This window comes from Dipodomys spectabilis, unplaced genomic scaffold (genome assembly GCF_019054845.1).
Source record: "Dipodomys spectabilis isolate Male_0828 unplaced genomic scaffold, ASM1905484v1 ptg000006l, whole genome shotgun sequence".
In the NCBI taxonomy this organism is placed as follows: Eukaryota; Metazoa; Chordata; class Mammalia; order Rodentia; family Heteromyidae; genus Dipodomys; species Dipodomys spectabilis.
In genome coordinates this window covers 9,333,920-9,359,729 of record NW_024870683.1, presented here as the reverse complement: position 1 = coordinate 9,359,729, position 25,810 = coordinate 9,333,920, and the positions used below count along the sequence as shown (strand labels likewise).

Genomic DNA, 25,810 nt, shown 5'->3' with positions numbered 1-25,810 from the left:
CAGAAGAGTTAGGCCTTGGGTTCTTCCCCTAAGAATATCCTTTTTTTTTTAGCTTGACAGTGTGTAAATGTCTAGAGTCCTGTATAAGTTACATTTCCAGTTGTATTTTAGATCTATCTTCCATATATGAGAGAAAACATGTACCATTTGTCTACAAGATATTTTTTTTAGCCAGCACTGGAAATGTCTTAAGCCTTGGGTAATTAATTGACACAAGAATGGGACAGATAACCCAGGGCATTAAAAGGAAAGAATTCCTCCTCCAGGGAGAGTACTGTAGGGAGATGAGAACTCAACCTGGCCTTCAAGGCCTTTGAGTGTTGAAAAGAGGAGCTAAAAGGGAAAGTGATTTGTTGGTAAGCAAGCACAGACGCTGACCTCATTCTAGAGCATGTACTGTATAGATGCCCTGAGGTTTGTCAGGGACTGGAAAGCCAGCCAGTTCCTAGAGATAAGCATTGTAGATTCTTGCCCTAGTAAGTGTTCCCTGATTTAAGACCTGCCCTCAAGATGATGTACTCAGCTCATGTAGTCTGGGTGTGTATGCGCACACAGTCCAGGGATCTGCTTTCGAAGCCCTTTGAAATCTAAGTAGGCTGTAAGACCAGCCTCCCAGGTGATGATTCTTCCTTTTGAGCAGACTGTGGTCTGAGCACCAGCTGAATTACCTCCCAGGTGAGAACCTAGTAAACTGTACTTGGATGTGAGGGAAGGTGCTGGGTTTAACGCCTTTGGCAGTTGAAACACTCAATCCTGAGGTTAGGTGCCCTGCAGCTTCTTCAGGAAGCCGCCTGGCCTCACTCCCATCTGCTGACCCAGGCTGACTGTGGACGCACAGAATGGCAGTCATTTCAGCTTGGACACTTTTCAAAACAGCCATTATAGGTTGTCCTCCACTTAGAAAAATCTCCATAAAGAACCCTAGTACATTCTATTTTAAACAGCAGGAACCTTTCTGGTGAGTCTGTAAGAGGAATTAGTTGCAAATTAAACCCCCAGGAAGCGGAATGATTTGACCTGTTGTACAGAATTGTTGGATGTGAGCCAATTGGATGTTGAAAGACATCTGCCCAAGATGATGATTTGGGTCTCACAGTAATTGATTTCAAGCCATTCCTTCTAGAAGATGTTAGGGAGCGCACTTGCGGGTACCACCGGCTGGGGCCTCCTCTGTGGAGTAGGCAGGAATGATGGGGCATCTGGCCAGCTCTCTTTGGGCCTGTGATCAGGGCCTTTGCAGGGTTTTGTAAGTTTTTTGTAAGTTTTCTTGGTAAGTTTTTTTTCTCCTAATTTGAAACGCCCCTCTTTTCTCTGTTCCCTGGCTCACGGTATTATTTATTCACTTATTAATATATTCTGTATTGTCAAAGATAAAAAACAAACTGGGGGGTGGGGGGGAAGGGGGGAGGCTGGGAAGGGAGGTGAAGGGTAAACAAAGGAGGAGGCGGCAATGCTTGGTAAGAAATGTATGCATTATCCTGCCCATGTAATTGTAACCCCTCTGTACAGTATGTTCTCAAATAAAATTAAATTAAATTAAAAAAAAAAAAAAACAAAACTGGGCCAGCTTCCCTCCCCTCCCCCCTTCCCCTTCCTCCCTCCCTCCCATTGGAGGTTGAATGTGATTTGAGTGCATTAGGGGTTATGAGAGATTCCCCAGCAGGACCTCTGAGACCCTGTCCTGTCCTCCCTCAGGTTTGGAGCACACTGTGACTACTGCCTGTTCACAGACTGGCAGTAGGTGACCAGGCTTGGAAGTAAGACTTGAAAAAGCAGAGCTGTCTCCTAGTTAAGAATAAGAGACAGATGGTTGAAGCATTCAGGCCTGGAGGCCAATGGGCAGGACACTCTGCATCCTAAGAGTTTAAGATTCCTGAGGAGAGCAGAATGAGAGGCCTCTAGCCTCTTTGTCTTTGCAGGAGGAAGATGAGCAAGGAGACTTTTGGTCACATGATCTCTGGCCAGTACTGCCTCCATCAGGGAGACATGAGTGAAATCTGAAGTGCTTGTCTGTGTGGTGGCAGCTGTCACATTACAGCTGCCACCCTCCCCTCTGTCCTCCCTGCGGGCTCTGTCCAGTCCTGGCTTCCCCCAGTGCTGAGTGAGGAAGCTCGTCTGGCAGCACCACACAGCTGTCATACCACATCAGTTGTAGGTTTCCAGCCAGGGAAAACCTGCCAAACGCCAGCAGGTGATATACTTAACAAAACACTTGGGAAGGGAGCAATGGTTGAGACTTAACATAAAGGTGCTCTTTCCCTCTTGGGCTTGGTAGTTGCTGCCCTATGAAAACGTCATTTTTCTGAACTCTGAAATCAGACTTTTACCAGAACCTTGCCGTACAATATTCTGTTTAGGGGTGGTATCAGAAATAGTGAATTGTGGGATAGAAGTTGATTCTATTGAAAGACACTGGGCAATGTGGAATGAGACATCCTCTCCTGTGGACTTGATCTGCTGACTGTGAATCATTCATACCAGATGTCAGCTAGAAATAAGGTTGTGTGTGCCTGTGCTCATGTGTATATGTTCTTCCCTAATGTATAACATCTGCACAGGGTTTTATGGTTTACAAGTCCCTTTTATATCCTTTGTCTGGTTTTATTTTATAGCAGCCCCGTGAAGTTGATATTAATATTCCCTACTCCACAACTGAGACTAGCGGCTCCACAAGGGCAGGTCTTTCATGAAAGACATGAGCAGGCTCATGTGAAAGGCAGGCACAGAGTTTGAACCTGTCTCTTTTGGTTTCAAAATGTGCATATCCATAAAAACTTTTGACACTGCACCCAATAACTGAGATCAGAGATAAAGTACCTATGGTCTGACCTGCATTTGCATTTGTTCTAACATGAACAAAATCAATGAGAGGTGGGCCTGAAAAGAATACCTACCTGCCTGGTACTTCTTATTTGTTACTCACTGAGTTGTCAGTAAAGTTACTGAAAGTTACTGAAGTTACTGTTGTCAGTAAAGTTACTGAAAGCTCTAAAGAGATAAGAGGCTTGTTAGGGTCACTGGCTTGGAAGGCAGCCAGTGGAGAGTCCAACCCAGGTCTCATGGAAGCTTTCTACTCACTCATGTTACAGTGTCGCCATAATCATATGTAAACATGAACGTCAACAATGATTGGGTAACTGAGGTCAGTAGGACATCTGTGAGACTTTTTTTTTTTTTTGGTCCAGTCGTGAGGCCTGAACTCGGCCTGGGCGCTGCCCCTGAGCTCTTCAGCTCAAGGCTAGCACTCTACCGCTTGAGCCACAGCGCCACTTCTGGCTTTTTTCTTTTTGCTTATGTGGTGCTGAGGAATTGAACCCAGGGCCTCATGCATGCAAGGCAAGCACTCTACCACTGAGCCACCTTCCTAGACCCGAGGTCAGTAGGACATCTAAGTCTGGTCACTTGGCAAATGAGAAGCTGCCAGGGACATGGGTTGCTATCCAGGGTCTGCTGGCTGCTCTGCTATGTTTCTACCTCACATAAGCCTCCTTGTTGCTGTCTGTCTGTAGATCTTTGGGATGCTCTGGTGGTTGGTCTTAGATCTGTAGTACCAGCTTTCTGTTTGGTGGGGAGATCTCATATTCCAGAGTGAGTGGAGCCCCTTCCTCCCAGGCATAACTGAGTCTCAGACTCACATCTGAAATTCCTTAGTTCTCAACAGTGTGTCCACATTCATACTCCTAGTTATTTTTAGGTGGGAACTTCCTATTTTCTGTTTTATCCCACTTTGGCCTCCCTGCCTGGCTGTGCTTATACCTTATGTCTGGTAGTAGTGTTGGATCCGCCTTATTTTTAGCTTGGCTTGTTTTTCTTCCTGTAACTTCCTTTTTCTTCTAATTTAGCACACGCAAATACACACTCGGGCATCCTTCCCCATCCCACCCTCAGTGTACTCACTGGGTCATAAGACAATCCAAAAGACAAGTGTTAAGCCCCATCTCAAAAAGAATAAATAAATAAATAGGAGGTGTCTCCAAGATCTCCTTGTAGCACAGGCTCTTGCTTGTTGTTTTCTAAACATTTCTCTACCTGTCAGTCACCTCACCCACCACAGGTTTCTGGCTGAGACACTCACATGCTTGCCCCTAATAAGAAATGCTTCTGACATTCCTTGAAGAGAAAACCCACTATCATGTGTGGGTGGGTAGCTGTAAGGAGCTCCAGCCAGCATTTGGCTGCTAGAGGGCCTGGGTGTGAGAATGGGAGTAGGTGTGTGCACATGTACAACTCCTTGATTCTGTCTCAGGTGCCCTTGGCATTCAATTCCACTACAGGAGTCCTACAAACACTTGCCATTAGATAGACCATGTTGGTGTCATTAGTTCATGTACACCATCCTGTGTGTAGTGGCCAGGTAGAATTGAGAATCCAGCCCAAAATTTGACAAAATACAGCCATGAGGCAATGAGACTTGCCCAGCCTCCAACTAGGGATAAAGTGTGGGGCAGGAGTTCATACTTGCCCGTTGGCTTCTTTTAGAAGTCTGTAGTGACTCTTTCCCTTCTGCTGACATGATCTGCTGGCCTGTCAGTATTTAAGCAGATGACACACTTACCTAGCCTCCAAGAAGACTGTATATGTAGGTGAGAGCCTACGCAGTCTTCAGGGCAGACTTGGGCATCTGTCATCTTCTCAGTCCCTTAGCCAAGAGTCACTTTGGGAGACAGCCTCCTCTGTGCAAGCCTCAGGGGCCTGGCCTCTTTCATCCTGAGCACACCTGCCTTCTCAGGCAACCTGTTTGTTTCCATCCAGCCTAGGTTGTTTTTTTGATTCAGGATTGCCAATGAGAGTTGGGCAGTGGGATTAAGTTGATTTGAGACTTAGAAGAAAGAGTACCAACCCCCAGGAATTTGAGGATTCTTTGTGGCAAAACCATGGATCCTCAGGAGCAATTAGATGTATCTACTAACATTACCACATTTTGTGGGGAAAATGTTACCATTTGTGGTGCTGAAACTGTAACTACAGTTCTTTAAAATGTATCTTAAGCCAGGTACTGGTGGCTCAGGCCTGTATTCCTAGCTACTCAGGAGGCTGAGATCTGAGGATCACTGTTCAAAGCCAGCCCAAGCAAGAAAGTCCGTGAGACTGTTATCTCCAATTAACCACCAAAAAACCAGAAGTGGCGCTGTGGCTTAAGTGGTAAAGCACTAGTCTTGAGCTGAAGAGCTGAGGGACAGCCTCCAGGCCCAGAGTTCAAGCCTCATGACCGAACAAAACAAAACAAAACTGGTGCCAGTGGCTCACACCTATAATCCTAGCTACTCAGGAGGCTGAGATCTGAGGATCACTGTTCAAAGCCAGCCTGGGCAGGAAAGTCTGTGAGACTCTTTGTCTCCAATAAACCACTAGAAAACTGATAGTGATACTGTAGCTCAAACAGTAGAGCTTTCGCCTTGAGCTGAAGAGTACAGGGACAGTGCCCAGCCCAGAGTTCAAGCCCCACAACCAACCCCCCCCCCCAAAAAAAAAAAGTGTCTTAAAATCCAGTGGCTCTTTGAGTGGCCAGGATATTGTTTAGGGGTCTGTTATAATTAAAATGTTCATCTTGGGGTTGGGTGTGGTAGAGCACATCTGTAATCCCAGCGCTAAGAAAGCTGACACATGAGGGGAGAGTCAGCTAAGCTACATAGCGAGACCAAAGCCCAAATTTAATTTGCTTCAAGCTTCAAGTTTGTAAATATCATATGAAATGGAATTTGTTTAGAAATTGCCACAAAGGCAGAGACTTGATCCAAAGCCAGCCCTAGTATTCAGTGCATGCAGGAGCTCCATTGAGAGGAGATAAATCCCAGATCCCATACATAGCCTCCCTCTTCTACTCTTCCTCCCTGAGCCTCAGTTTTCCCAGGTCCTGGGGTTAATAGAAACTCATTGGATGATGCCTGGCTTATAGACATTCAGTGCTGTAGGAGCAGTACTAGAGTGTAGTTTTTGTGTGCACATTTGTAACACTTTAGTACTTATTTAAGCTCGTGCTTATAATCTCAGCACTTGGGAGGCTGAGGCAGGAGGACTGAATGTTCAAGGCTAACTTGGACTACATAGTGAAACTCCCATCTCAACAAAAGTGGTTGTGAGGAGAGCAAGAGCTCTAGATAAGAAAATTCAACAGACATGATTAAAAATGAAGTCGGCCTTCAGAGACCAGAGTTGTTAGTAACGTGTATTTTTAGCCCCTTTTTTACTTGCTTACAAAAATAGGTATCTACATCTTGATGCTCACATCCCTTTCTACATAAATGCTCTCCTAGCCACATATCTTGTCCGATGTCATTAGTTCTTTTGAATGGCTCTATGATGTGACTATAGCCCAGTGTATCTAGTCATTCTCCTATTCAGAGCCACATCCCCATTCATTTATTTCTGCATGTGGGTCTGGGTATTTTTAGAAATAGAACTTCGGGCCATACGGTGTTTAGATTTTGTTAGCTCTATCAATTTTACCTCTTTTCAGGCCATTTTCAGTTTATACTCCCTCTAGCAGTCTGTGAGTACACTCCCTAGAGTACACAAATATTGTAAAATTATTTTTTTCTGTGCTAAATTTTGAATTTTCAAAACAAAAAAAAAACTGTTGTTCCTTCAGCCAGTATTTTCAGAGCATCTGTGGAGCCAGGTTCTGTGGTAGGAATCGCAGGGGATGTGTCAGGATAGATTAGACTTGAACTCAGCCCTCAAAAGTAGGGTGGGAATGGGAGCTGAGCATGCACATTGCTAGAAAGTGACAGACATCTCAGGCTCCCAAGGATGGAAATAGATGCCAGTGACAGGTTTGGATTCATATTTGAGCCTCTGCATTGCCTCTAGCAGTGGGGGTTTGTGATGGGGGTGGGGCAAATCAGAAGAAAACTGGAATTGACTCTGGGGCAGCAGCATTTCAGGCTGGGTCATTAGGGGCAGCCATATGGAAGGGGTCACCAGTGGGGAGTCCATCTCTGCTTAGACTCCTATAGTGCCTCAGCTTTCAGGTTCCAGAAAGTAGATTACACCTTTCACAGAGTGGAGTCCCTGCAAGGGGGGGGGGGAGGCATGCATGCACATGCGCATGTGTGTGTGTGCTCACTCACGTGCACCAGTCCCAATCTTGGGGCTTGAACTTCTTTTGCTCAAGGCTAGTACTCTACCACTTGAGCCATAGCTCCACTTCCACCTTTTCCTGAGTAATTTGTTGGAGATAGTCTCAGACTTTCCTGCCTGGGCTGGCTTGGGACCTTGATCCTCAGATCTGTCTCCTGAGTAGCTAGGATTGCAGTGAGCCACTAACACTCAGCTCTGCAGGACACTTTTTTAGGCCACTGAGGAGGAGCTGTTTTGTTTTTGTTTTTTTTGTTTTTGTTTTTAAGAGGCTTCCTTCCACATAATTGGTGGGATACTACATGGAAGGTATAACAGCTATTGGTAGGGAAAAAGCCACTTGAGCAGGGTGAATCAGGCATCAGTGGCTCACACTTAGGAGACTAAGATCTGGAGGATCAAGGTTTGAAGCCACCCTGGGCAGAAATATTCACAAGACTCCATTTCCAAAATAACCAACAAAATAGCTAGACTAGAGGCATGGCTCAAATGGTAGAATCCCCCGTACTAGCAAAGGAAAACGAGTGAGGTAAGTTAACGATAGCAGAGGTAACAGTGGACTTGGAAAGCAGTAGTGTAGAATCATAAACCCTTACTCGGGATCCATGCTGGTTTCTTATCTCCTGATCTTGGCAGTTGTCTTGTAGGTGACAGATGCTTGAATTTGGCAAACTGGAGATTCGAGAGCAAGTGGTTAGATGAGTCGGTCACTGGTGTAGTCCAGTGGTGAGCCAAGGTGTAGTCAGGAGAGTCAGTTGTGTAGTTACCAAAGGTAAGAACACTGATGTCCCAATTCAAAGGCAGTCATTCAGGAGAATTCTTGTTCAGGGGAGGATCAACCTTTTTGTTCAATACAGGCCTTCAGCAGATTGGTATGGCCAACCTCCCTGTGGGGAAGCAATCTGCTTTACCTTTTCTATCAATTTAAGTGTTGGTGTTATCCAAAAATACTCCTAATAAAACATCTAGAATCGTGTTTGACCCTATATCTCTCTATATTCTGAAGACCAGCAAGTTGACACTTAAACTAACAGCCTATACAGAAAAGCACAGCTTTTGATTAAAGTGGAGCTTCTTACTAGGCAGGGTTCTCAGTGTACATGATGGCTAGATTTTGGAACTTGCTACCAGGTGGCTGGATCCTGAGGTTATATGCTGATAGGATGGGTACTCTTATATGTATCCACTTTCTCCTTCAAGTGCTAGAGCTATATATAGCAATGGAATAGGAAGAGATATGGGACCCTTAGACTAAGGGACTCAGAACAGTCCCAAGGTCATTTGGCTCAGTCCTTCTTACCTCAGCTGTGAGGGATCTACCCAAAGGATCAGGCACTTGGCCAATGTCACACAGCTGGTGAGCGGAGAGGCAGACTGGTCCCCAGCCAGCAGCCTCCTCATCACTACCCAGAAGGCTGAGGTTGTCTATAAGCCCCTAGGGGGATTAGTTCCCCCTTGTGAGGAAGACTGGACAAAGAGCTCACTAGATCTCAGCAGGTCACTTCCACTGGGCATCTGTACTGGACACAGGGCATGATGCCAGCAACAGCCTCTCAGCATGAGGCAGTGACTCCATGACTAGTCACAGGTGTTCAGGAAAGTTTGACCACTGTGGCCAGAAAAACTGGTAGGTGAAAGCGATGGCCTTGGCTCTGCTGGGGAAGGTGGTACACTGCATCTACCTCGTGGTTAGCTTGTAATCACTGGCTTAGTGCCAGCCAGACTAGGACTAGTAGCATGTGTCAACCACCCTGTGCAGCATCCAGAATGTGCTGAGTTCCATCCTTATGGGCAGCTCTCTGCCTCAGAGTACTACCTTTTGATTTCTTGCTGCCCGACCATAAGGATGCCTGGAGGTCCTGCATATGGACCTCATCAGCTAAACCTGAGGACTGTGAGGGATTGCTCTGAGATGGCTCCATTCATCCCGACTGATAAGCAGACTGTCAACTACAGGCAGGAAATGGCTTGGAAAGTCTGATATATTCCAGGCTTGCTTCCCTTTCAGACTTCAGTTCATATTGTTTCTTCATTTATAGTGAAGCCAAGAGTGCACAGTTGACCACACAGTTGGAGTGTGGGCTTTGGAGCTTGTCTACCTCTGTCCACCACTCGTTCTGTGGCCATTCATAAAATGACAGTGTCTAAGCTGGGCACCAGTGGTCCACACCTGTAATCCTAGCTACCCAGGAGGCTGAGAACTGAAGATCATAGTTCAAAGCCAGTTTAGGGTAAGAAAGTTCATAAGACTCTTATCTCTACTTAAAAGCCAGAAGTGGAGCTGTGGCTCAAGTGGTAGAGTGCTAGCCTCGGGCATAAAAGCTCAGAGACAGCACCCAGGAACTGAGTTCAAGTCCCAGTACCTACTCACACCCACACCCACACCCCCCCCCCACACACACACACAGAGCCAGGTGCCAATGGCTCACACCTGTAATCCTGACTACTCAGGAGGCTGAGATCTGTGGATTGTGGTTCAAAGCCAGTCCAGACAAGAAAGTCAGTGAGACTCTTTATCTCCAATAAACTACCCCCCAAAAAGCAGAAGTAGAGTGTTCAAGCACTAGTCTTGAGTGAAAAGAAGTTCATGGACAGCACCCAGGCCCTGAGTTCAAGCCCTAAGACCTGCACCAAAAAAAAATAAAAAGACTGTGGATAAGGTACCTCATATTGGTTTTTAAGAATGAAATGAGAAACCAGATACAGTACACTTGGCACAGATGTAATGTGCTCAGTAGTTTTGAGAGTAGCACTACTATATAATTTCTGGTTGAGTCTTTCTTCCTCTGCCTGACCACTCCTGAGTAAGCCACATACAGTGTCAGTCAAAGAGTTGCAAGCACCACTGCTACCCCAAGCCCTACTCTGAGGATTGTGAGAACATGCAGATAGAAGAGCTCTGTAAGGAGTGAGGTCCCCACAGTGTGAGATGAGAGGCGGAAGCCTTACGGGCGTGACATGCAAGCCCATCCTCCATGGTCTTATTACATTAAAGAGTGGCCCCTCTGGAAGTCCAGCAGATGGGAAGATTGCATCTGTTGTCACTGACCTTCCATAGCCCATCGGTACTCGGAAGGAAAGCTGGACATACATCTCATTTGCAGAAGCTGTGGGAAGGCCCTGCTGGGTTCTGGCCTCTGCCTACCAAGAAAATCCAGAGATACTCAGGGTTGGCCCAAAAATATAGTGGCATCATCCCATACTGGTTTGGCCCCTGTCCCTATCCTCATGGTAATGCCAGTACCTCCACATTTGCTAGCCACCAAAGTAGATCATGTGATCTACTTCTGTGCTCACCATTCTCTGAGAACCTGAGCATCTTGAAAAGGTGGAGCCCTAAGTGTTTGAAGGGTCCAATCTTGAGGTCATCTATGACTGAGTACCACATACTGCAGTGTTTTCCACTTAATGGATTTGTGTATGTGTGAAGCACAAAACCTGATTTAAGGAACCAGGCCACCTTTGCCACTTTTCTGACCATTATTAGTCTGTATTCCTTGTCTTGGACCTTCAGCCTTCATAGCCTGGTTCCATCTCTTTTAGTAGCCAATTCTCATCCTATGTCATGAGCACATAAAGCCACATGAATTATTTAATTTCTATCTCAAAATCCAACTTTCCTCTTTCCATGACTTAACTCATTTCTGTCCCACCTCAGCTATCCTCCCCCAACACACACACCTTACCTGTACCCATGCAAACCTTCCTGTTCTTCCTGTGTGTGCTCTATCTACTTCTGTGCATGTTCTATCTACCATTCTGTTTGTGACAGTAGGCTCCTATGGTTTCCCTCATTTTTTGGGCTCTGCTTACATGAGGACTTGGGATTCTGAGAAATATCACCTGCTCCCTGAAATGTCCAGTCCTCTCTGGGACTGTACTTTCTGCCTCCACCCACCTGTCAACATGTGTATCACTTGAAGGTTCTTGGAGCTGGTCAGAAAGGGTTAGCCAAGATTAGTCTCTACAATGTTTTAGACCCCATTTTGACATTATAAAATGCACCACAAATTGAATATCCAAGATGCTTGGGACTGGAAGTTTTTCAGGATTTCACATTTAGGAATAATTATATGTCTATAATAAGATATCTTGACTATATTATAGTGTAAACATAAAACTCACATGTTTTATGTAAGCCTCAATCTGAGGTTTTTTAATTGTTGTTTTCTAGTGTGTGTGTGTGTGTGTGTGTGTGTATATGTGTGTGTGTTGTCAGTCATAAGGCTTGAACTCAGGGGCTGGGTACTGTCCCTGAGCTTTTTTTGCTCAAGTCTAGTGCCTTTACCACTTCGAGCCACAGCTCCACTTCTGGTTTTCAGGCTGTTAATTGGAGATAAGAGTCTCACAGACTTTCCTGCCCAGGCTGACTTAGAACCTCAATCCTTAGATCTCAGCCTCCTGAGTAGCTAGGCCTACAGGTATGAGCCACCAATGTCCAGCTTGTATACAGTAATTTTAAGGTGCCTGCTTCTTGACTGCAACTCGCACCAAGTTAGGTGTAGAATTTTTCACATGTGATGTCATGTCATCTCTCAAAAAGGTTTTAATTTGGATTTTCAGATAAGGGATACTTCATCTGTATTACTCTTTTCTCTGTGTCTTAAAGATGAGGAGGAGTACTTTAGTCCTAACACCTGGGACAGTGCCTGACACAAATAGGTGCTTAGAAATGCATAGCCATTACTAACTCAGTGTTTATGAATGGCAGTGTCCTGATTCTTTTGCTAATATGCTGAGGGCCAGCAGCCTCATCCAACACCTTGGAGTTCTTAGTGTCTGGCAAAGGGTCCAGCAGAGCACATAGTAGGGGATGAGTGAGTGGGGGCAAGGGGGGGGGCATGCTGGCACACTCCCCACTGAGCTGTTAGATGGACTGGGAATGAAGGTATTATCTCCTCTGAGACAGTGACTTCTTTGAAAGGAAACCCATCTGCCTACTTCCCTTGACTGCAGAGCACAAACAGTGAGTTCAGCTCATTGAGTCTCCACAGGGACTCAAAACTAGAGTGGCTTCTAGCTGCCCAGAGGCCTCTGCACGCGAAAGCAGTCACTGGAGGATGCAGTGACGGCTGGGCTGAAGGACACAGCAGTAATGGCACACAGCACCCTCAAGCTCTGCACTGAGGCCCATGTGGTCTTTTAAATCATAGGAAAGCACATTTGTTGTCATCAGGTGTGCAGGCTTTGTCTGCCCCCTGGTTCTTCAGGCCAGAAAGGGTCAAGAGAAGACCCTGTCACTGGACAGATGGCCGAGGAATGGGAGAGCACACTGAACTTCCTGGTTCCAGGCACAGGCCTTTCCCCTGCTCTTGGGCTGAGCACAAAAGAGCAAGCAATACAGGTTTACCAAGTAGTGACAGGCCTGTGCTGCTTCTGGGATCCATTGTTATTTGTCCACATCCCTGTTTCTGCGGAGTCCAGCCTCTGTTCACACTGGGGGAAAAAAGATGACAAAAGGAACCCTGTCAGTCTCCTGGCTTTTAGAAAGCTCTGGATAGAGGAGTTGGTGAGGCCTGCATATGTAGATCTGCTGCTCTGTCCTTGCTGGTCTACTGTGTTTACCCCGAAGGACTTCTGTTGTCCTGAGGTCACTGTAGCCTCCAAGGAATACCTGGGCTCCGATGCCTGTTAAAGTACTCCAGTTAGGAGGAAAGGCTTTCTCCAGCAGATGTTTGAACAGTTCAGATCGGGAGAAAGCCCTCTGTCTCCCCTTTGATGTGGTACCCTGGCACTAGACTAGTTTTCAGCTGCATGTCTAATTATGAGCAGCCGCTTACTGCTCCTGTGGAGTTCATCACTCTGTCTGAGGTGCCGGATATACTTTTTAACACCTCAGAGGCCTGTCTGAAATAGATACCCTGCCTCCCAGAGATTTTGACAAGCTGGTAAAAGAGATGTCAGAAAGCCTCTGCGAGAGACAGGAAGGAGCCCTGATCTTTGGGCCTCTTTTCCTTCTGTAGACCTCAGTTTCCATATATGTTGATTATTGGACATACCTAAGACCTCCCCCATGTTTCGTGTTACCCACAAACAATGATCCTGAGCTCAGATCTCACATGGAGGTGCTATATTGGTAAAGCAGCAACTGAAATTGGAAGTTCTGGACCCAGAAACAGGGAAAGCTCAGAGGTTGGTGTTGAAGCCTTTTCATTTCCAATGCAGGGTTAGCCTGCCTGTCAGGATTTCAGTAAGCAAGCCTCTGAGGTTCTGGGGGCTAAGGAGAGTTTCAGAGGTAGAAAAGTCTTAGTAATGGGGTTCCAAGGAAGCTCCCTGGCAATGGCAATTGAAATAATAATGCAATTCCCAGAGTGTTTTCTTTACACCATGTACCAGACTTGATATAGAGCTAGAGGAGTAGCTCAGTATAGCACTGTTTTTGTAAGCACGATACCCTGAGTTCTAACCCTAGTTTGCTCTTCCCCAAAAAACAACCCAAAAATAACAGCAACAATATGTGATGGTAAAACATTTGATGTGTATAGATTCACTTAGTCCTCATCACATTGTTCTAATGTGGATGTAGTTGGTCCCCCTCCAGAGATGAGGAAATTAAGACAACTTGCTTCAAGACAAGCAGTTACTAGAGTCAAAGTTCACACCAAGCAGTGTGTGATATCAGTGTCTTTAGCCCTGGCCCTGTGCTGTTTCCCTGACAGCTCCTGGATCTAGGGCCTCCAGGTCAGACAGTCTAGTCCATCTTTCCAGTAATGCAGCCCTTCTTGACCCTGGCTGGGACTGAACCTTGTCTACCCACAACTCTGGTGCTGTCTCCCATGGCTGGCCAGCCATGGAGGAGAGGTCAGATAGCTGGGGATACATGGCCAAGTGTGCCCACCACTGGCAGTGTCCTGGTTTCTTGGGTTACGAGTGACATCAGGACCTAAGAATGGAGGCCTCTGTGGGCCACACATCTCTACTGAGCTTGTTACCCTATGATTTGAGAGCATTATAGATTGCAAGACAGGCCTCACTGGGAAAATTAGAGGTGAGGAACCTACAAGCCAGCGTCTGTCATTTCCACTGAGGCTCTGACACACCTGTGCCACCCTCCCCTGTTCTAAGGCAGCTTTTTTTTAAGGCCACTCAGAAGCCAGTGGCTTCATCTTCCACTGGGTGCCTGTAAACTCCCAGCTCCCTAAACAATTATGTACATATTGGAGCTTCTGGTCCCTTGGGCCTCATCTTATCTCCTTATCTTTCTGCCACACCACTGTACATGACCTCAAGCCTAAATTCTGTAAGGCCTCCTCAGATTCTCACAGCTGAAAGCACCTCCTCATTCTTAGATGCAGTATCACATAGCCTTATGTATATCCTGGGTGTCAGTGCTACTTGACTAGGTATGGGACAGATGGTGGTGCTGCCAGAGGAGGCTGAGTATATCTAAGATGATAGCCAAGCTTCCTTCTCCGATTTCTGTCCCATCATTGCCAAATGATTTCCCAGACTTTACATAGCCCTTGAGCAGGGCATTCCCGACCGCTGGCCCAGGACATATAAAATACCTTAATGTGACTCTTAATATAAGCTGTAGACTACATGTTGTAATGATGGTTTATCAGCGTTACATGTGCCACGATGGCAGAAGGGTGTTCATAATAGGGGAGACAGCATGTTCAGGGGCAGAGAGCACATGGGCTGTCCTTGCCTTAGTGCTTTAAAATGTAGTCTTAATTTTGTTTTGGGGTGTGTGTGTGTGTGTGTGTGTGTGTGTGTGTGTGTGTGTGTGTGTGTGTGTGTGTGTGTGTGTGTGTGTGTGTGTGTGTGTGTGTGTGTGTGTGTGTGTGTGTGTGTGTGGTCAGTCGTGGGGCCTGAACTCTGGGTCTGGGTGCTGTCCCTCAGCTCTTCAGCTCAAGGCTAGTGTTCTACCCCAGTGCCACTTCCAGCTTTTTCTGCTTATGTGGTGCTGAGGAATCAAACCCAGGGCCTCATGCATACGAGGCAAGCGCTCTACCACTGAGCCACCTTCCCAGCCCTGTTTGTTTGTTTTTGAAAGAAGACAGAGTTGGTAAGTACAGGGCCTCATTGCTTGTAGATGGGGGACTCTAAACCCCCATCACACCCTCAGGAGATTGCTGGTCTGTCCCAGCTCATCCTGGCTTGCACTTGCCCTCTCTCCATATCTCCCTTCCCTCCATCATCCCTCAGATTATCACCTACTCTCTCCATGCAACACAAGACCTCTGCTTGCTGCAGTCTGTGGACAGCATACCTTCCAGCCCCCCTGGTAATGTACCCAGGTGTATTCTTAGGGTCCCTTCAAGTTCTAACATTCTCTGATTCTTTTAAAAAAAAATGCCATCTTTTCCTGTTCTTTCTTCATGTTTTGTTCCAGTTGAAAACCTTTTTTACTTCAGAGGTCAACAGAAATCTGCACCTTGTCAATTTAATGTTTCTGCTTGCTGCCTAAGAGGCATGAAATCACAGCCTGCCACCTGATATTAAAGGTTATTTTCCAAAATGTGTAGATGGTGACATCCAGATAACTTGTGACTTAAAACATATGGCCTCCAGCTTCCCTTTTAGGTCAGTCTTGGGACCAGCAACAGTAGACCTAGATAATAAGAAGGACAGGCTTGATTATTAGGCATGGGGCAATGATGTTTGGTGAGTTGGCCTAGCATAGGGACCCTTGGCTTGCTGGGGCCCTTGGCTTCCCTCCCAGGAAGGAGGGACAGGCAGCTGTTTACAAAACACAGCTCTTAAGACCCAGGCTGTTTACTTTCATGTGCTCCTATCTTAATTACATTTTTTCTTTACTAGTGCCTTTATTCATTATTTACAACTTTCAAAAATAATTATACAATAATCCCTTCTGCTCTACACAATAGCTGTTTACCTTCCTGGGGCAGGTTTTCAGCTCTCTACTCATGCATGTCTGTGCTTACAGTATTGCTGTCAGTAGGGTTCTGATATTAAGGACATTATGTGCAGTGCTAGTTTTGAGCAAGTCCCAAGCAAAGAATAGAATTCCCTTTTGGGTACTGTTCACATTGCCCACGTCTTTTTTAGAAAGCTTGCATTATACACTTACTCTCTCAACACATAAACAATTTAGTATTTTACTTTTTAGTTTAGCATAATTTCATGCACACTTTCCCATGTAACTGCATTATCTTCCGATTTATCATTTTAATGACTGCTTAATATTCCATCCAGTTAACGTGCCATAATTTACTTAACTGTTCCCTATTGTTAGGGCCTTAATGAAAATCTGAATTCATGTAATACAGGGGGAGGCTTGTTTTAATGATTACCATTACCGACATCCTCTGCCTTAACTGCATGCCATTACAGCTCAGCTTTGGTGAGGCACAGATGCTTCTGGAACAATAAATCCTGCTTGAGAGGTAGCACAAGTCCCTCTGATTTAATAGCTAATCTACTCACAGCACATGTTTTCCTTTTAGGCTGGTATTTATGTAGAATATCTGTCTCTTCTGAATATTGTATAATACTAAACAATGCATATTTGGTGTTTTCTTCAGGTCCTTTATCACTGGTGTCAGGGTCTTTCATAAATTAACTGGAATTTGGTGGTAAAGTAGTGTCTGGCTGTCAGTTCTCATTCATCTTTTCTACCTACATTCACTGAGTACCTAGAGCTCCGCTCTATGAGGAGTAAGCAGGTTGTTCCAGATAGAAGTACATTCCATCTCAATGAGCATGAGAGGCACTGTAGAGAGCCTAAGGTTGCTCTTTCTGCTTGTGAAAGAGGGTGATGAAGAGGTGGTTTTCCCTGCTTTAACAGCTGCATCCCAATGTCCTTAGTCCTCTGTCACTGGCCTTAGCCTTCTCCCCCAAGGAGGTGAGACCACTCTTGGGGGTGGGGGGCAGCGCAGCAGATGGTAAAGACTCCTGCAATGCAGTGTGAAGCAGATCAGATTGTTGAGTACATTAAGCAGTTTACAGTTATGTGTAATAACTGGACCTTAATTAAGAGGTCCATTTTGCCATTTTGTAGCTCTTGCTTTCCTTTTTCTTCTTCTTCCCTGGAAGAAAAAAATAAACATTGTGTTCAATACTAATAAATGATCTCAGTTCACCTGAAGGACCAATGAAAGGTTTGACAAAATATGAGGGTACGTACACCTTCTCCTAGATGTATTATAAGTGGCCTGGGAACTGTATAGTCAGAGATCTTTTTTCCTGTTTATTCTAGAGAGATAAAATGCTGGGGGCAGAGGTGGTGGTGGTGGAGGGCAGCAGTCTTGTGGCTTAAATTCAGGACCTGCACTATTCCTGAGCTTTTTCACTCAAGATTAGTGCTCTACCACTTGAGCCACAGCTCGATCCACTTCAGGTTTTTTAATTGGTTAATTCAAGATAACAGTCTCACATAGGGCTGGGAAGGTGGCTCAGTGGTAGAGCGCTTGCCTTGCATGCCTGAGGCCCTGGGTTCGATTCCTCAGCACTACATAAGCAAAAAGAAAAAAGCCGGAAGTGGTGCTCTGGCTCAAGTGGTAGAGTGCTAGCCTTGAGCTGAAGAGCTGAGGGACAGCGCCCAGGCCCAGAGTTCAGGCCCCATGACCGGACCCAAAAAAAATTAAAAAAAAAAAAAAAAAAAGATAACAGTCTCACAAACTTTCCTGCCCAAGCTGGCTTTGAATCATGACTCTCAGATCTCATCCTCTGAGTAGCTAGGATTACAGGTGTGATCCGCTGGTGCCCAGCTGAAAGTAATTTTGTGTGTGTGTGTGTGTGTGCTGGTACTGGGCTTGAACTCAAGGCTGTGCACTCTTGCTTAACTTTTTTGCTGAATGCTGGCACTCTGCCACTTGTGCCATACCTCCAGTTATAGCTTTTTGTTGGCTAATTGGAGATAAGAATCTCAAGGAGTTTTCTGCCTGGGCTACCTCAAACCTCAATCCTCAGATCTCAGCCTCCTGAGTAGATTTACAGGTGTGAGCCACCAGCAACTGGGGAGGAAATAAATAATTCTTATTTGCCAAATAAGGTATTTACTTTATGCATCCTGTGTATAACACCACTTGCCCCCTGTGCCCCACCTCCCCCTCCCCCCGCCATTTCCCCTTCAATAGAGAAAGCAAGCTACAGGCTTCTTCCTAGCAGGGCAGGGCAGACAATAGTACCTTCGTTCTCTTTCACTCTTCATATGTTTAGTATCTATTTTTGGCAAAGGATCATAACTGTGGGATGGTAATATAGAGTTTGTTTTTAAATGAATTTATTAAACAATATTAATTATATTAGTAAATAACAACCCAGGTGGAACTCAAAAAAAAAGAGAAAGAAGTCCATATGTGATTAAGAGAGGTTTGGAAGATACCAGCATAAAAGTAATTAAAGCAACACTAAAGATCACCACACAAGCTGGGCACCGGTGGCTCACGTCTGTAATCCTAGCTACTCAGGAGGCTGAGATCTGAGGATCGTGGTGCAAAGCCAGCCTGGGCAGAAAAGTCCATGAGACTCTTATCTCCAATTAACCACTAGAAAACTGGAAGTGGTGCTGTGGCTCGCCTTGAGCTGAAGAGCGTAGGGATAGCGCCCAAGCCCAGAGTTCAAGCCCCACAACCAACCAAAAAAAAACAAAAAGATCACCACACAACACCATTGGCTTGGATTCCACCAAGGCTTTGGGCATGTGAGTGGGCTTGGACCATAAAACCCAGACCAAAAGTAGCCCTCATGCTCCAAATGACTAATGTCATTTGAGTATGTTTAATCAGCTGTTCTTCAAGGTCTGTAGTAAAATGATTTTCTGCCATATCTTTATGCCATTAGAACTTGGTTTAGGGACTAGATATGGTGGTACATGCATATATTCTAAGATATTTGAGAAGTAGAGACAAGAGGGTCATAAATTTGAGGCCAGCCAGGGTAAAAGTGACCAACACCCTATCTCAAAAGCAAGTTGGGGACTGTAGCCTATGGTCTCTGGAGAATGGAGGAGGAGGAGGATTGCAGCTCAAAGTCAGCCCAGGCAAAGTTAGCTCAGTTCCTATCTGAAAATTTACTCAGAACAAATTCCCAAGTGGTCTGTATCTGTGAGGGCCCCCTCCTCCAGTTCCCTAAATTCAACCCCCAGCACCCCAAGCAAAGTGAGGGTGGGGGGAAACAACCCCAGGTTGGGGAATATTTGATTCAAGCATGCTTGAAAAGCCGTCCCTCTCATACCCCCTCACTCCTTTTGTACCCGTCTTTCCTCCACTCCCTCACCGTCTTGAACTGGGAGCTTCAGTACAAGTAGACAGGGACTGTCTACACAATGAAATACTACTGGTCAGTCTTGAAAAATTGACATATACTGCAACATGGAAGAATCTTGGAAAAACCTCGTACCAAGTACAATAAGCCTGTCACAGAAGAACATGATTTCATGTGTAAGAGGCCACTGGAGCTGTCTGATTCCTAGAGACAAAATACAAGTCCCCCTTGACCGGAGGAAAATGAGGACTCAATGGATACAGAGTTTCAGTTTGGGAAGATGAAAAGGTTTAAGACAGTTGATGACTGTGGTTTTACCATAGTGCAGATGGACTTGATAGCACTGAACTGTGCCCTTAACAATTGGTAAAATGATTAAAGTTGTTACATATATGTACCACGACCAAAAAAAAAACAAGTAGGAGTGGGGCATGGTGGGTCACACTTGCAATCCTACCTACTTGGGAGGCTGAGATCAGGAAGACCATCGCCATTTGAGGCTAGCCCAGGTAAAAAGTTCACAAGACCTCATCTCCTGTCATCCCAACTATGGTAGAGAAAGTCAGTAGAGGATGGCTCACCACCTTGGTCACTCCAGATAAAAGGAGACTGTAAAAAATAACCAGAGCAAAAGGGGTTGGAAGTATGGCTCCAGTAGTAAAGCTCCTTCCTAACAAATGCAAAGTCCTCAGTTCAAAATCCAGTATTGGGGGGGGAAAAAAACTAAAATAACTAAACTGGGAGCCACGTGTAGTGGGGCATGCTTGTAATCTCAGCCTGAGACAGGAGGATCATGAGTTGGAGTTTCATGTGGGCTACCTAGCGAGATCCTATCTCAAAAAAAACAGGAGGACGTTAAAGGAGACAGCACATTACTGTGGCTCATGCTGTTCCTCCCACCAGGAGCACCATTGATCCTGCTACTACTTGCCAGAGCTATCAGTACAGATGCAGCCTCTTTCCTCCTCCACCTTCCTCCAGGTCCCACTGCCGCTGCCCCCAGGTGTCATTTATTTCCTAGAAATAGTGGGCTTCCAGAATCAGCCTGGACAGTGAACTCTCCTGAGGCCCTGCACAGGTAGTACTCGTGATCAAAAAACAAGTTTCTCTGTTTGACCCAGAAGCACCTAATTTTAGTACCCCAACATCCATCTTTCCAGCCCCTACTGCCTTTCCTGGGATAAACACCAGTGGAAATGCCTATCCCCTACCTAGGACCGCTATGAAGCCAGTATTGCCCCCTAGCCCACCCTGGAGCCAGACTATAGAACCCTCTCCAGAAGCTCACTCTTCCTCATTCAGAAGTGAAACTGGACATTACTTCTAACATAGCCACTAGATATGTTCTGTCTGCTTAGAAGATAAGCATGCTCTAGGGAGAGAGAACCCAGGGAGGCATCATTCAGGCTTCCTAGAGGAGAAATAACAACCCCATCTTCTCAGGAAAAAATTTTCTTTTCCCTTTCCCTGCCCTCTTTGTTTCTTTTCTTCTTGATGGTACTGGAGTCTAAACTTCTTTTTTAAAAGGTTCTCCCCATTATACTTGGGTCAGCCTGAACCACAATACTCATTTACACCTCCCAGCTGAAGGTACATGTCACCATTTCCAGTTTATTGATTGAGATGGATTCTTGATAGGGGGATAGGCTGGCCTCAAACTACAACCCTCCCAATCTCCACAAATATCTGAGATTACAGGCATGAACCACTGCATCTGGTCTTTGCTTGGTTCTTTCAAATGAATCTGAGCTGCTTGGGAACTGGAGAATCATTTGGCCTACTCTCCTTGTACATATGTGGTCTGAAAGTCCAGACTGCAGGGAAGACCTTCTTCAGCTGTCAGGCAAGGGTGCTGGGTAGGTTGAAAACACACCTACAAATTATGTTCATATCTGGGCCCTGCCCTTGAAGACAGGTGAGCAGGTGGATGGAAGCAGGGTGCTTTCCAGGGCTGTCATTATATGAAGAGCCTGTGATCCTCATGAGCAACCCCTTCCCAGAAAGTGCAGAGATGATGCTTCTAGGTACAGGGGTTCCATGAATACAAGAAGGGCCTGTTCCCCTGCTGGCCTCATCTCCTCAGCTTGCAACTCAGAACTCAAGGCTATTCCTTGGCAAGGGTTCCAGGTAACATCTCCACTTTCTTTCTTTTTGCTTGCAGAATTCCAGAGGCAGGAAAGTGTCCGGTCCCAACACAAAGGCATCCAATTGTACGACACCCCTTATGAGCCCGAAGGCCAAAGCATGGACTCAGACTCAGAGAGCACAATGAGTCCTCGACTGAGAGAGAGCAAGCTGCCCCAGGATGATGACAGGCCCGCTGATGAATATGACCAGCCATGGGAGTGGAACCGGGTCACCATCCCTGCCCTGGCAGGTATGAGCTGTGAACCCTGCTCAAGGTTCTGGGTAAATGGGATGTATATGAGGTGCCAACTGATCAGGATATAATGCCAGGACTGTTTGACAATCCAGTTGGGCTGTCCTTTTTCCTAGTACTGATTGGCCCCTCAAAGATGATGTGTGTGGGTCCCTAAGAGGAGGGAATCTAAGCCAAGGAGAAACTCAAGTCTAACATCAGGGTTATACCAGCCCAGTATCTTTATCTTCAGAGATGTCTCAGATGCTTAGAAACTCCAAGAACCATCTGCAGAGCTGCTGCTCCATTGAGCCTGATGGGGCCCCCATGGTCCCATCCAGTTATATGTGGCTTACAGAACTGCTATGTGTTTCACTCAGCTGTGGTCTGGGCCCACTCAGTGCTCAGGTGTGGTATATCCCAGCTAAGCCAACCTCCTCTCTCCTCCAAGACTACTTTTCCAGAGTCCAGGTATCCATCACAGTACTCAAGTCCCTTGGCCCTTTCAGAACATGTGGTCTGGCCATATGTAAGCCATAAATCCTTACTTAACTCATACTATTTGATTCTAATTCTCTTCCTGAGAATCAACGCCAAAGTTAATGTGCTAAAATTCAGAAAAAGTATCTTTTTATAGTCATGTAAAATTGGAAACTGAGTGTCCCAGGATTGTTTCAGTGAGTGTTTGTGCGATTGATATGGTAGAATATCATGCAGCCACTCATAAGTGATGTTTAGAGTTTATAATAATGTAAGAAATGCTTGTGTCTAATATTAAGAAGTGGAAAGCCAAATTCCAAAAGAAAGACACTGAGTGACAGCCTGCCTGGCAATGAACTCCATGAAGAGAACCTGCTTCATCACATTTCTTCATCCCCAGCACCTGGTCAAGAGCCAATGAGTAGTTTTGTGGCTGGTTGATGGTCCTTAGTCATGCCATATTTCTACTGTGCATTTCACAGCCTCTAGATCCAAGAGAATCCAAGAACTGCCCCCTGGCACTGCTCCTACAGGGCTGTGTGATCCAGGGGTAGGAGGAGTTTGGTTGCTCTTTGACTCACATCAGTTTGATGGAAGAACTGAAGGTGTTCAGGTGTCAACTCCCCTGGACACAGAGGGCCCCTGACATGAGGAAGGGTGTCATCTTCCCTGTCCCAAACTAGCCACCTGCAGGGGGGACCTAAGTCTAGTTTGGCATTTTACTTCTCACTCACTCACTTCCCATGCTACTGGCTACAAATGTATAGTAACCTGGTAATTGGTTAGAAATAGAATGGTCTGCTCCCATTCCAGTGTGAGAATCTGTTTTGCAAGATCCCGAGTGATTTGTGTAGGCGTTCAAATGAGAGGCACTTCCCTGCAAAACATCTCTCTCAGAAGATGTTAAGACAGAAGTTGCCCATTTGTGCCTAAAGGTGGTGTAGAACTTATGAACATTTAGTTGTTTACAGTGGATCATAAGGTGTCAGGCAAAGCTATCTTGTAATAAGCCCCACACATATTCATTCTGATCTTGGTTTTGTGTTACTGAGTTACTGTCTCTTTGATCTTTAGCAGTCACATATTAGGCTACTGATGGCAGACATTCAGAATCAGCTCCCTGCCTTTGTGTCATCAGCCTCCTAACTTTGCACATCCCACTCCAAAGTAGATGTTGAATGTGCTTGTCACAAGCAGCTTTTGGTTCTGTTCTAATTCCTGGGGTGGAAGAGGAGGAGACTCTGTCACTCAAGGCAGTAGGATGCTGTGAGCACCTGCCTTTAGTCACTTTCCATTCCCAAGTGACTGTGGGATGTGAGAAGAAAGGGTCACTTGTCAGGTAATAAATAATGCATTGAGACAGCTCCATTGGCTTGCTAAAAAGCATCACCATGGCTCCATTTGTCAACTCTGGAGTGTGACTGCTCAGGAATGAAGGGGAGAATTTCCATCTGAGTCACCCTTGGTGTGTGAGTGTGTACATGCATGAGAGATGGGGGGGCTGGTGTGTGCGTGAGTGTGTGTTGTGCACTCATGCTGCAGCCAGGCACTGGTGTGGTCAGGAAGAAGACAGTGCTAGCTAGTATGAACTTCTCATTGCGGTTACCTGTTGGAAAAGTCCCTTCCCCCGGTTTTTCTCTGCTCTCAGGCAAGCTGTCTGTGATGAGTTCTCACATATGGGGTACAGGATCTATTGTCATGGAGTGACTGTGTGGGATGAAACTGGCTGGGAAAATTTGTTGTTTTTTTCTTTTTTGTCCCTTCATATTTTCTGAATGTTCATGTTTAACTAGACTAAGGAAGCCTGAGCAGGGAACCCTAGCTAGTCCTTTCAAATTCTCAAATGGCAGAAAGTGTGAAAGACCTTCGCAGGGCCCAGCTTAGTGGTGAGCATTTCTGTGAGATCTAAATGTGTGCCATTAGCTTGCATGCTGGAGCAGTTGGCAGAAGCTCAACCGGCACAACAGGTCGGTCTGCAGGCAGCTTTGGGGCCAGGGATGGAAGCATACCTCATCCCTCTGTGGGGACCCCAGCATGCTGGTAAGAGCCAGCTCTCTCTATGAAGCAGAGATGCTTTCTGCCCTGCAGAGTGCTCCGCTGCTTGATGATCTTGACAGGAAGCCCTTCCTGGCTAGGCCCCAGAGCAGTCTATGTGAGGAAGTCAGCCTCCCCTCTCTGTCAGGCTGGGTACCCTTGTCACTTTCCAGATACCACACAGCATTCAGAGGGTGTAAATGTACTTAATTTCCTGGAAATGGAAGTCTTCCCCTTCTTTCAGAAGTCCACAGTCCACATTTCATTAAGGATTTAGAACTAGTAGGTAAGAAATACTACCAGTTCCCCAAAAGAGCCCTAGATAATCCCTGCTTCTCTTTCTTAGGATGTGACAGTGGACTATACTAGAGTTTCAGCTCCAGGACTAATGCCAGGTCAGGTTACTGATTTGTAAGGCATGAGCTACAGTCCCTTTTTCCATAGAGTGCCGCTAGCTCCCCTCAAGCTGCTGGCCTCCTCCTCACATAGCAGACACCTGCCTTCTGGAGCTCCCTGATCTGGTCTGTTCCCCATCCTACAGTCTTACAGCAACAAATTCATGAAGCGAGAAAGTTGGTTTTGTTGGTTTATCCTCCCCTACCAGGTATAGCTCTGAGCCCCCAGTGACACTTGCAGCTCAAGGAAGGGGGCGAGAAGCCTCAGATGATGTCTCTCTGGGGAAGATGGACAAAGAGGGTTCCAAAAAGGTGGATAAGGAGTGGAGTGGCACAGATCTGGACTCTGCACATCCCTGAAGGACTCTGGATTGCCAGTGTCCTGTGTTTCATTCACTGAGACAGGAGACCAGCAGTCCTCACCCAGGGGCTCCTGATGGGCATTAGGAACATCCCCTCAGGAGTGTGCCGGCAGGACGGGTAGCATCAACCAAGCACCTTCCTCATCATTCCGGTCTCCCTTCCCATGAGGTCCAAAGAGAAGGCAAGACTTGCCCAAGGGCCCACAGCCGGTCAGCAGCAGAACCAAACATGGAACCTTCCAGGTCTACTCCAAAGCACACACTCATCCAGATGACACCAGACTTCCCCATGCCTTCCAAGATACTGCATGAAGTATGGTTTGGGCCTGTAACTCCACAGTCCCTAGGGAGCAGTTTGGGGTTTTCCTCTCCCTATTCCCTTTGTCCTTCTGGGCAAACTGAGGCAGAGGAATCAAGCAACTAAAGACTTTGCAACAGAGCCAGTCTGGCTGTCCAACATAAGAGATAATCAGAGGTTCCTTTGCATATAGCGAACAGAGGTGAGATCTACTTCTGTAGGAATCTAGACTTGGGCCTGAGAAGAAATAACCACAGTGCTTGGCTGTAAATGTAGACGGCAGGGGAGTGTGCAAAGGGTACCTACCCTATAGGCCCTTTTGAGAAAGAGTACCTCATTTGTGACTCAGCATCTGGAAATTTGTCTGCCTTGAAGGTACTTTTAAGACAGTGCCCTGGGCTCAGTCAGCCAGCAAGCGACAGAGATGCAAGACAGACATATGACTCAGGCATATGACGTATTTTGCTCAGCAGTTATTTTTGGTTCTTAACTGTCTCCCTCACTAGCTCCTTGATGGATTTCTCTACCCTAGTTTAGGCGAGTGTGTTTCTCATATCTTGTCCCGTGGGGCAGGAGTCAGACAATCCCATGTGCAAATGCCAGCTCCTCCATCACTAGCTTCAGGACCCCT

At 46.1% G+C, this 25,810-nt stretch overlaps 1 protein-coding gene across 2 annotated transcripts in view; it reads left to right on the top strand.

The window, feature by feature from the left end:
• Positions 1–25,810, top strand: part of Shb (SH2 domain containing adaptor protein B) — a 133,671-nt gene that overhangs the window by 70,715 nt on the left and 37,146 nt on the right. For both annotated transcript variants that reach the window (XM_042697972.1, XM_042697981.1), the window contains one exon: positions 21,413–21,628. In XM_042697972.1, coding sequence (XP_042553906.1) covers positions 21,413–21,628 — 216 coding nt within the window. The remainder of the gene's footprint in view (positions 1–21,412; positions 21,629–25,810) is intronic.